This window comes from Bacillus rossius (assembly GCF_032445375.1).
Source record: "Bacillus rossius redtenbacheri isolate Brsri chromosome 4 unlocalized genomic scaffold, Brsri_v3 Brsri_v3_scf4_2, whole genome shotgun sequence".
NCBI classification, from domain to species: domain Eukaryota; kingdom Metazoa; phylum Arthropoda; class Insecta; order Phasmatodea; family Bacillidae; genus Bacillus; species Bacillus rossius.
In genome coordinates this window covers 21,316,622-21,328,648 of record NW_026962011.1, presented here as the reverse complement: position 1 = coordinate 21,328,648, position 12,027 = coordinate 21,316,622, and the positions used below count along the sequence as shown (strand labels likewise).

Sequence of the window (12,027 nt, the reverse complement as noted above, 5' to 3'; positions counted from 1 at the left end):
GTTATCTACATCCAATCGAGATACATTGTGTTTTCCCCTAAAGTTCTTCAGTACCTCTGGTTTCACAAACTTTCCTGCCAAAGCTAATAAAATGTATACCAGTGAATCATACAGAAAAGGTGCCATGGGTGCTTCACTTTGGAACATTGTAAGAAACAATTCCAGCTCTGATGCCAAAGAGTGGGAGAATGTAAATTTTACTTCTAGAAGAAACAATTCCAGCTCTGGTGCCAAAAAGTGGAAAAATGTAAATTTTACTTCTAGAAGATTATCTTCAAGAGCACTTTCCACTACCTACATTGAAAGACAGATGAAATAGAAACTTCACTAACAAATTTTTATAGGTGGGGTAATGTTTTCATGGCACGCTCAGCAACTGCAGTATTTTCTAACCATCTGATTGCACAAAATTTCTTGGGAAAAAGCTCTGATCTAGTTATTCTAATGTAATCTGCCCTCCTTGCAGGTACATGCTTAAAGAAAAAGTAACTGTGCCTCAAAAAACTAACAACGTCCCATTGTGTAGCAGAAATTCCAGTTTGAAAGCACCATGGACCGTATGAAGCCCACAGCTACCAATTTCTAGCAACGATGGCGAATCTTCACCAAAAGTGTCTGTGATATGTATTTTCAAAGCTAACAAAAATTCCCTTTTTACGTTGGGGGCATCCATAATTACTTAAAATTAAATGCACCTGTAGGTGTAATCCGAACGCGGGAAGCACATGCCGCAGCACGTACATCAGCAGGATATCAGACCAGCTTGAACCAGTTTGTATCACGTGATTTAACGCCACTTTCGAATCCGATGGTAAATAAAATAAAATGGACGTGGGAACTGTTTGTTATTTGCCATTCAAAAATAAAAATGGGAGGGGATACACTTGATGCTACGTCAATGCAAGCTGATCAATAAACAAAAAAGTATTGCCAACTACAACCTACCAAACAAAAATTCCCTGATTCTTGAAAGATTCCCTGATTTTTCCAGATTTTCCAGGGTCAGTAGACACCCTGCTCAAACCATCACCACCCCTTTCCCGGACAGATACCCCAACAACTGACCGAAACAAAAGTTACAAGAAAACTGCCCTAGCGATTCGGAAATAAATACGGTAGTGCCTACTAGAGGTGTAAAAGTAACGAAAAAATGCGTACCCGTATGTATTAGTTACTATAACAATTAGTACTCGTTACTATCGTTACGTTACTCATTACTTCTGATACCGCATAACATGCTATGTTATGTTGCAGCAACGAATCCAGTCGTATTGCGTACGTGTACAGTATGACGTCGCGTAAATAATAATAAATAGAATATAAACAATTAACAATATTTGATAATTAATAGTTTTTGTTAACCAAGAAACAATTAAATCTCATTAGAGTGGCTTTTTAATATTATCTCTTTTAAGATAACAAAAAAAAAAAAAAACGTGAAAATACGCAATTATAAAAACAAAAACGTACATATTTCTAATTTGTAAAAAATACTTTCTTACGTTGTTCTGTTCGAATCTCAAACTTTGTCTACACACGGCACAGATAACTAACGGAAGTTTGATAAAAGAAAGAAAGGATGGGATTCTATTTTTAAAGCCACGCACTTATGTGGCGACTGCGAGGCTGAAGAATGTGACAGGCGTCAACGGCAAGATGTCTAGTGGCGAGCGAGATGGGTGGAGATAAAGCAGACAAATAACAAAAGCGCGCTTCAAGCTATCACGCCGTAAATTCCTCAAAAATACGTCGTTATAGCCGTGTTCTCGCTATTACCGTGCTCGCTATAACGAGATTCTACTGTATATACAAATTGAGGTTATGCTTGGAAATGTTTCAGAAAAGAGAATTCACACAACGAACAAGTATTATAATTTTGCATTTAATCCCACTTTTAGTTGACACCATAATTACTAGAAAATAGCCAATTAAATCAAAATTAATTGACAATGAAAGCGGAGATTCTAACATAAGATGGAATTAATGTAGCGTACCCACAGCTATCGCAGTTGCCTTTGTTGTACATACAAGCACGAAAGAGTGCGAGCTATAAAATATATATAGTTTAGTGACATAAAATAGAGCGCGCACATTGTATGAAATCCACAAGTTATTGATATCGACATTTGACTAAATAACTAAATACGTTGTCGACCAGTGCTGGCTACATTTTCACATGCGCTACACAGTGGAGACGGGACAGATACAGGTTATACATTCGAAAGAGAATTTACACGTCGCCACTTCGGAAAACTTTGTATTTCTGTTAATTAAGTAAGTAAACTGCAATATTTTTACTAGTAAAGGATTTCCATTGTGAAAAAATTTATTAATATAGGTATAAAAGTTTTTGGTCAACTTCTTACATGGGGGGGGGGAAATGTAAATCTTATGGAGAAAACATTTGACAGTGTCGGATGGGAAATCATATTGTGCAGAAATGTCTTAAATGAGTTTTACTGTATATTCAACACATATATTTTGTGAACAACGGCAGTGGCAGATAGATACCTGGAGGATGCAGGGCTGGTAGACCTTCTCCAGCTTCAACTTGACAGGGGCAGGATTGTCCAGAGTAACTGCCTGTGCTATCTCAGCCCCGATGGCAAAAGCCTGTGCTCGACTGCGCCCTGCCACCAGCACGAACAAGGAGTCCGTGTCCCCGTACACAACACGGGCATCCCAGCGCGCCGTGTTCTCCACAAGCTTTATAGCTCTCTCCAGCGTCTCCCGACCCTTGCTCACAACGCTGTCTCCAACCTGCAAAAAAACAAGCCACAGACAATCTGATTAATGTACAGAGAAACTTCAAATAACAGTGATAATAAATGCAACAAAATATACTAACTACTTACATTAACATTACCGTAGAACCTCATTTTTACGTGCCCGCGATATACGAATTCCCACGATTAACGTATTTTTTTACATGTACTGTCAATTTCCCTATACTAATAATGCATTCTTTTCCCGCCTTGTGCAAAAGCATTTCCCACTGTTTACGTAGAATTAGTGCTGTATTTCGTGGCAAACCATCGGAAAATTTAGAGAAAACAATAATTTCTCAAAATGAATAGCGTGAAGTTTAATTATTAAGCGTTACTGCATGAGTGTATAGTCACCACAGCTTCGTTCGCCATTGTAAACAACTTACTTTTTTTTTGTGCCACGTGCTATGTACACCATACGGCCATGAACCAAACGTATGGTGACATAAAAATGAAAATTAATAAGTACTTTTCTTAGCGTTCCCCTTTAATCTTAAATGTATTATGCATGAAAATAAAGGTGAAAACTTGCATTTTAAATACACAAAAGAGCGGATTACTGTTCCATTATTAAAATATGTTTTAAGCAACGTACGAGTTTCCTATAAATATGGCGTCTTTGTGCATATTCAGCGATGTTCATTTTAACACATTAGAAACATTCTGAAAAGTCAAATGGCTGCAATGAATATCCAAACAATGCAATGGCAATTTAACTTATGTTCCTCAACGTAAACAATTATACTGATGGTGGTAGCTATCGTTTTATAGTATTATTTCTCAAAAAATCTGAAATTAATAAAACTTTAACACGTAATTAAATACAAAGTTCAAAAATCAATTGTGTTACAAAATTTCAGCACCAAGTGGCTATATCAAGATGCTTCAACATTCTCATCTCTTACACAAGAACAGCAAATTTTATGTTTAACTTTCGGCAATAATGAAGAACGGCGATATAGGATATATTTATAATTTTAATTATGTGAGATAGTGAAGTTCTAGTTAATATAAAAAAACGTAACCGTCTCCGACATATTATTTAGTGTGGTATATATTTAATTATTGTTTCCCATATAGTGAGATATTAAAAAAAATTTGAACATTTCCCTCATTTTGCATTTTCCCGGTTTTTACATATTTTTTTCCTGGTCCCTTGAAATATGTAAAAATGAGGTTCTACTGTACTTATAATAACGCATAACTAGGGACAGGTACTTTTCGCGATCGCAAATCACCGTCGTTATTTTGCGAATTTGGCCCTTTTTTTTACGAAAATGTGAATTTTGCAATTTTCCACTGTTTTGTCGCGATTATTGTCAAAATTTCGTTATTTGAAGCTTAAATTGCCACAAACACATATAATTTAGATATAATTCATCTTCCGTTCGTAACACCAGCGCACCAATAAAAAATAAAACACTACATAAAAATACATTTCACTGTGCCGGCAACATTACTAGGCAAAACTAGGTAACAATTTATTTTCTCCAACCATAACCACAAAAACCACATTCTGTGGCAATAAATCACGGCGAGGTTAACGACCACAGATGATGGTAATCCAGGACCGTTTATATTTTGCATTTTAACATTACAAGCTTCAACATTTGTTTCTCGTGCCATGAAGTTATCAAAACAAAACACGTTTCTCAATAAACGTGTTACCAACGTAGCAGTACGAGAATGCGAGAAAGAACATGAACGTTTACGAACAATCAATTGTTGTTTAATCATACAATCAAGTGTGTTCGGTAGATAAAAACGATACCGCGTTCAGAACGCGTAAATTTTGATATCAACGAAAATTACAAGTGTTTTTTCTTCATAATTTACTTAACCATAAAATACTTTAGGCAATTTTAAATTGCAACAAACAAATTGATGGATGTATGTGATTGTTTTTCTTCGGTTGTTAGGTTACTGCACATGCGTGCATTTATTATTGTTCGGTGGCTATTCGTTGCGGTAACTGAACGAAGTATGAAATAAACACACTAGATAGGGCCTAAGAATTTTCTTCTGATGGTCTCTATTCGACAGATAAGGGAGTTTTATTTTGTAAATACTGTAATTGCAGAGTTGATCGGGACCGAGAGACTCAATTGGGGGACGCACCACAACGCCAAAATACCACAACACCAAACGTACAATAACGCCGAATGCCAAATTGACCACAATGCCGGCACTGTAGAAAACTGCTGTGTACCACAACGCCGAAATACATAAAAGCCGAAAAATGTCATTCCAGGACTTCCACAAAGGTTAGATTAGGTTAGGTTTGACTAGGTTAGGTTTGACTAGGTTAGGTTTGACTAGGTTAGGTTAGACTAGGTTAGGTTAGACTAGGTTAGGTTGGACTAGGTTATGTTAGGATAGGCTAGGTTAAGTATGGTTATGTTATATTACTCTAGGTTAGGTAAGGTTAGGTTTGATTGTGGTATTTCGGCATTAAGGTACATTTAAGAAACACACACAAATTCATTCAGTTGTTATTTCAGTGTTATGGTACACAGCAGTTTTCTAGCTGTCGGCGTTGTGGTCAATTTTGACATTCGGCGTTATTGTACGTTTGGCGTTGTGGTATTTCGGCTTTGTGGTAACAACCCCTCAATTGTTAAGCACATAAGCAGTGAAAAGCACAAAAAGTTACGCATTTATTCCCCCACTACTGTAGCACTGCAGCATACTAGTGGTGTTTGTGCGCAGCAAGCAAAAAAAAAAAAGGAAAACTGAAGTGCATCGTTTTGCTATGGAGACCACTGAGGTGTTCCTCAAAGCGAACATCCCACTTCATAAACTTCAGGACCCCAGTATTTTAAGCTGGATGAAGAAATATGTTGAAGTTTTGTATTTATGCCTACATCAATATCTGTAATCATGGAGTGGCTTAAATTTAGAAGCTCTCAAAACCAAACCCTATTTAAGCTAGTTGGAAATGGGCATTTTAAAACTAACCTAAGCTAAACTTACCAAATATAAAATAAGACTTACCTAAACCAACCAAACCTAAAACTAAAGAAACCTAACTTTTTGGCCTAGCATACCACCTGAGTTAGGAATATATATATTTTATTGACAAACCTTCTCTCTAAACCCAAAAGTTTTGACATTCTGGAAGAGTAGCTTCTTTTAAGTTTGAAGGGTTTTTCACTTCTAAATATTAGTTCTAAAAATTTTGACTAATCATTACTGAGTTAATTTAACTTTTTCTTAAAAAAGGTACGCGTAGATCACAGCTTTTGGCATTTTTTCTCACCGCTTTTGGCATTTTTGCTCACCGCTTTTCACTAATTTTACTCACCGAAAAGTTCCTGTCCCTACGCATAACGTGTCAAACACATGGATATGAAAAACATGCAACTTACTCAATTTATTCACTTTAATACGAAGTAAATAAAATCACAGTTTAACCAGTGAGCAGAATAAAAAATGACAAGACATTACAACAAAGAAAACTATCAGTATTTTAAATCAAGTATTAAAAACCACACAAATTTTGTTGTGTAAATTATAGCCTGGTACTTATGAACTCATATTTTGTTGGAGTTGGCAACATTAAAATTGAATTTTTTTTTTACCGAATGGTACTTTTTTTTTCATGTGACACACATTTGGATATGGAGAGAAAACTAAGAAAATATACAAATGAATCATGTAAAGCAACTGGACTTAATTATTTAATGTAGTGAATTCAACAGTGCTCAAATGTAAGCTGACTTCTGCAACAATTTAATTGTCTTAATTTCTGTGAAGGTAACTTAGGATAGTACTGTTGTGAGTTTAAGCAGTCTAATTTCCATGGCTTTGCATTATGATGCTTATTAAGACTATGTGGGGTTTATAAAGACTGCAAGTATGAAATAAAATTATATTAATAATTTCTTCTTGTGTGGTAAATTAATATGTGCATCTAATTAGCCCCAGCTGAATGTAATTTTCTTATAATTTTAAAATGTCCGTTGTTACAATTAAATACGATACAAAATAAAAACACAGTAACTTGTTAGTGGTCATGTGAACATTTTGGAGACTTTAAGAGATCATTGCCACTTATAATAAATTATTCTGAGCGCTTTTTCAAGATATGAACAAAATAAAATTTGAAAAATAAACAAACAAATTTAGGGGGAAAAAAACAACACCCTTCCGGCACAGCCTACAGGCCTGGGTAGATTACAAAGAACCTATGTATTCCGGAAATATTTTGGAAACTTCTATAAACTTTTTGGACATTTTAAGAACTGTAAGAATATAATATATATATGTTCTTCAATATTACAAAATTATTGATTAAATAAGTGCTCATCTTCCATTCAGCAAATATATTACAAATATTTTTAACTCAATGTAACCAGCATTAAATAATTTAGAATACAGCACTGAATAGTTTAGAACGATTTTCATATTACATGCAATATAAGGTAATGATTTAATTTTTTTGACCTTCAAACACTATTTTTCATCCCTTGCACCAATAATGTGGCCGTATAAAAATTTGATTTGCACCAAGATTTAAGCTAATATAAAGATGGTTTAAAATAAATTCAAAGGAATTTGGTACTAAGGAAGATTTTTTTTTTTTTAAATTTCAATTAGTTTTATCAAAAATAGTATCAGTCAAAGTTTTAGAGGAAATTTAGTATTCATACAATAAATTATAAATGGATATGTTAGTATAGCTATTAAAAAAAGTAATGATTACACAGGCAAACAATAGTTTTGGTGTTGGGGTATTTGGAGCTGTTTTCATATGAATTTGGTGCCCTGAATTCAAATATGACATTAATTAGTGTTTGCATACGAGGTAAAATTTCTAAGACATAACATTTTAGTGAAATGTACTTTTATGTTATTTTAGGTTAAATCCATGAATCAAATCTAAAAATTTAACATAAAATTCTTATTATTAAATTAAACAAATATCATTACATTATACAAATATTATTAGTATATAGTATACTAATATTGTATATATACAAAGATAGTTTCAAGTCATGGATGGAACCAACTATTAGTCAACACTTCGGCAGTTTCTTTTTTGTGAAGAACTTGAATATATCTCGGAACAGTCCCGTTTTAAACTCCAGCAATAATCTGCCATCATGTGCATATCCTATCTTCCTTGATAGCTATCCTCCATACTTTAAATATCTTGATGAAATCACTCACCTTCCTCCTCACTGCTGCCTTTTAAATTTTCAGGAAAACGGTCCAGGTGGCTGTGTAAATAGCGTATGCACCTTAATACTCATGTTGCACCTAACGGATCTGAAATTTTTAAGTATATATAGTTTACCAGTTCAACATGGTTTTCTGCTTCTCGTTGGCCCAGAAAATTTCCATTAACTGCAACAAATGAAGTTCAGGATTTTCTCTCAGCCCCATTCATGGAATTTATGAAGGCTTGGTCCTTAATGAATTTTCTTATTTCTGGGCTGTTAAATGTTCCTCCTTTAATTTTTTCCCTATAAATGGAAAGCATGATCCATCCTTAACAAAGGGCCTTTACAAACTTCTTCATAAGGCCCAGCTTGATATGCAGTGGAGGAAAGATGATTTACTCTCGTTCAACTAAGGGTTTGTTAATAACATTTTTTTTCTCTACAATACTCATGTCTTCTCTCTTAGACCACTCTTGTCTAACCCAGTGTTGTGTTTTGTCTCTGCTATCCCAGAGGGACAAGAAACAAGAATATTTGGTGTTACCACTTTGCTGTCCGAGGAGAAATTTTACAATTTTCAAGTCCACGCAAATCACCCATTGATGTTCATGATATCTTATTTGTATCTCCTCCAAGACCAAAGCTATGGTGCTATATATTTCTTTCATTGTAGTTCAGTGAGCAATTGGTAGTGAAACATATTTGTTCCCATTGTGTAGAACACATTTCAAGCTTCGCTTAAAGCTATCAATAAATAGGCACCAATAATCTGGAAAATATTCAGGAAGACTCATTTTTTCCAGGAGTCCTCTATATCGTGATGGAGTGGCTTGAGTCAAGCAGGTGATTTTACTACTTTTTTTACACTTATCTCAAAACGTAGAAATGATAGAAAAAAAAAATTCAAATTTAGATGCAGCACCCCACATATTGCTAAAATCAGTTCCAAAATCCTAAGCACCAAAAAAGTTACCAAATAATTAATTTTTTAAAATATAATTTTTGTCTTATTTACAAGCAATGACAGGTAGTTGGTATTTTACACATTCTTATCCAGTGTTGTCTGTAGGATATGCTGATAAAAGACCTCAGGCACTCGAAGTTAAGGATCCATTAAATTTTATTTATTATTTAATTTATTTAATTATGAATTGTAGTAAAAAAAATCCAACTTTTTGATACAGACTTACTTCTTGGACTTAAGATTTGAATAGAAAAAAAAACTGTCATACACAACCCCTATGACAAACTTTCGAAGAGAAACAAAGAAAAATGAAGAGGATAATTATGAAAGGGCAGAAGGGGAGGTGAATAAAAGAATAGAGAAAGAGGAGGAGAGGCCTAGTGGGGATTATAAGAAAACAAAAATAAATTTATTAACATATCAGATTAAAATTAGAATGCTTTGATAGTTCTGTGACTCAAAAAAAACAAGGTACATATTTTTATAATGCTGATGTGCTGATTTCATTACGAACTAAAAAGAAAATTTCTCTATGTAGTAAACAGTACATAATAAAGAGAGTAGAAAATCATATCACTAAAATGATTGGTTGAATTTTGAATGTAAAAGAAAAAAATTATAGTGATGTGAGTTAAGGTTCGTAAATAATTCTGTTTTATTTAATAACTCAAATTGTTTTTCAAAGATAAATTGTGTCTTATCTTGCATCACGGTGCTACATATAGTGTATCGACTCAAATTTACTGAGTGTTTGTCATGTGTCAGATTATTGATGCGTAGAAAATACAGCACTGGTGTTGACCCCCGTTTCTTGTTTGTTTACTAAGGGAGGGTGTGAGGCCGCTCACTTCTCCCGCCCCCCTTCCCCACCCACCCAATTCACACACTACCTAACAAAAAGAAAAAGGAGAAGATTGATATATTTTTATACCCTTGTTTCCCTTTCGTCTATGTACAGTCAAACCTCTATCTATCGAACTCGCATGTATCGATTGTCCGTGTTTATCGTATACTTTCTACGGTCCCGGCAAAATTGCCATACAACTAAAGTTAAAAAAGTCCGCTTGTACCGATGTTCGAATTATTGTTTTGTCCGCATTGATCGTACAAAATATGTGGTCCCATCACTATAAATTATAATAGATGATCGTTTAACCATAAAGATTTTGCAGAAATAACCATTTCTTAGAAGGAAACCGTCATAAAAACAGTAACGATAGTATACAGTAGTAAAAATCACCTTAAATCTGCAGCCAAGTAATGGAGCACGTAAATATGAAAAGACAAATGAACAACAACTTACGAAGAAATATGGATGATGTACCATAACTACAGTACAAACCCAATTGTTATCCTAAGATAATTACCATAAAAAGAACTAAAGATTCTTTGTCGATACCATAATTACTACAGAAGCACGATAGCTACCACATTTGCACTACAGTTACTGTAACAACCGAGATGTATATTTACCGTGACGGTAATGTATTTATTTATGACATATTAAAATTAAAGAACATTATTGAAAAAAAAGGATGTTAAATTTTTATATGTACGTTTGGCACATGTTGCGAAGAAATAATGCGATCTGAAAGAATGCAGTACTACTACGAAAAGTGAAAAGGGTACTCGTGGATTTTTAGGTTATGGCAGTATCTCTCGTTTTTCAGTAATTTCGGCCGAAAATTAACAAACGTATCGGAAGTCGACAGAAATGCCGATTCAACTAAATATTGGTAAAATCGGCTTCTTCAGTACAGCTCTACATTTGATGACATGAGTAAACATATATCAGACTTCAGGATATTGAAAAAGTCTTTAATTTCCATGCAAATTTATTGTGCGTATGTTTTTTTTTTGCAAGTGTAAATTGAATTAAATAAAATACTTCCATTTTTATTTATTTTTCAACTGATTTAACTTTAATGACAAGTAACTGATATATTTCTGACACTAATTTTGGGTTGAAATATTATTTTTTAAAAATTCTTAGAGTGAAGTCCACATCTATTGAATGTCCGCATCTACTGAATTTTTTTGTTGGTCCCCTGAAAAACGATAGATAGAGGTTTGGCTGTATTTTATTTTTTTAGTCATTCCTACCCCACGGAGAGAAAAGAGGCGGCAAGCTACTTTTTGTCAGTTCCATCTATAAAAACTAGCACTCACGTTACAACATGGCAGGTGGAATATAAATGTTGTAATTGTAAACACCAATGATTCCTTAAGTTAAGCCATGGAATGTTTAGTTGAAAGCATGGAAATCTCATCCAAAACCATGATGATTGGGCACAGTTGCATCGTAAACACCCATCAAGATAGACACATTCATGGAAAATTTACAACGAAGAGGAAGGAATAAACGTCAACACTGTCATATAGTCTCACGCACACGCACTATTGCTCTCTTTGGCTAGTTTATTTTTAGATTTTCCCCTCTTATCGCTGTTGCAGCTCACCAAACACGACATCGGTATAATAACTGCCCTGTTCATGGAGCTTCACGTGACTGCTGAGATATTTTGATTTAACTAATTAGACTTACTCTTGGAGTTAATTTATTAAAAACCAACATGGGTTTTATTTACGTACATATTCAACCACACACTGTAAAATTATTATATATTTTTTTTAACCCAAAGTATAAAACTGGCATATGGGTAGCAGTATATATATTTTACACTAAAAATCAGAATAAAAAGTGATACCCATAAGCAGGTAAATATGGTAGGTATTATTCAGTTTTATGATAGGACAGTTCACCATATACTAATATTGTCTCTATCACTTAAAAACTATGTTTGACCAAACTTGAATGTTGCTGAGAAACTAGAAATTCTCTGATGAGTAAAGCTATACTGACCTCCACACACGGCATGCGGCCGGAGAAGTTGGCTGCAGTGTAGCCGTAGGTAACATTGGCGATGAGCTTGAGACCGAGCTGGCGTGCATGCAGGACTCGCTGCAGTACCTTGTCCTCTGGATGCTCCTTCATAACCCGCTTCACCTACAGACACGCACCTCAGGTCAAACTGCTAGCATTTGGAAAATGGAACCAAGATGTCCTCGTTTGAGGCAGGCTTGACTAACGTTGGACCTGCCACAGTAGACCTCCCGCAGTGAAAGTAGG

General features: G+C 34.6%; 1 protein-coding gene across 2 annotated transcripts in view; it reads right to left on the bottom strand.

Moving 5' to 3' along the window:
- LOC134542336 (uncharacterized) overlaps positions 1 to 12,027 on the bottom strand; it is a 178,061-nt gene that overhangs the window by 31,011 nt on the left and 135,023 nt on the right. For both annotated transcript variants that reach the window (XM_063386486.1, XM_063386487.1), the window contains 2 exons: positions 11,761 to 11,904; positions 2,512 to 2,760 (listed from right to left, as the gene is read on the bottom strand). In XM_063386486.1, the coding sequence (XP_063242556.1) occupies positions 2,512 to 2,760; positions 11,761 to 11,904 (393 nt within the window). The remainder of the gene's footprint in view (positions 1 to 2,511; positions 2,761 to 11,760; positions 11,905 to 12,027) is intronic.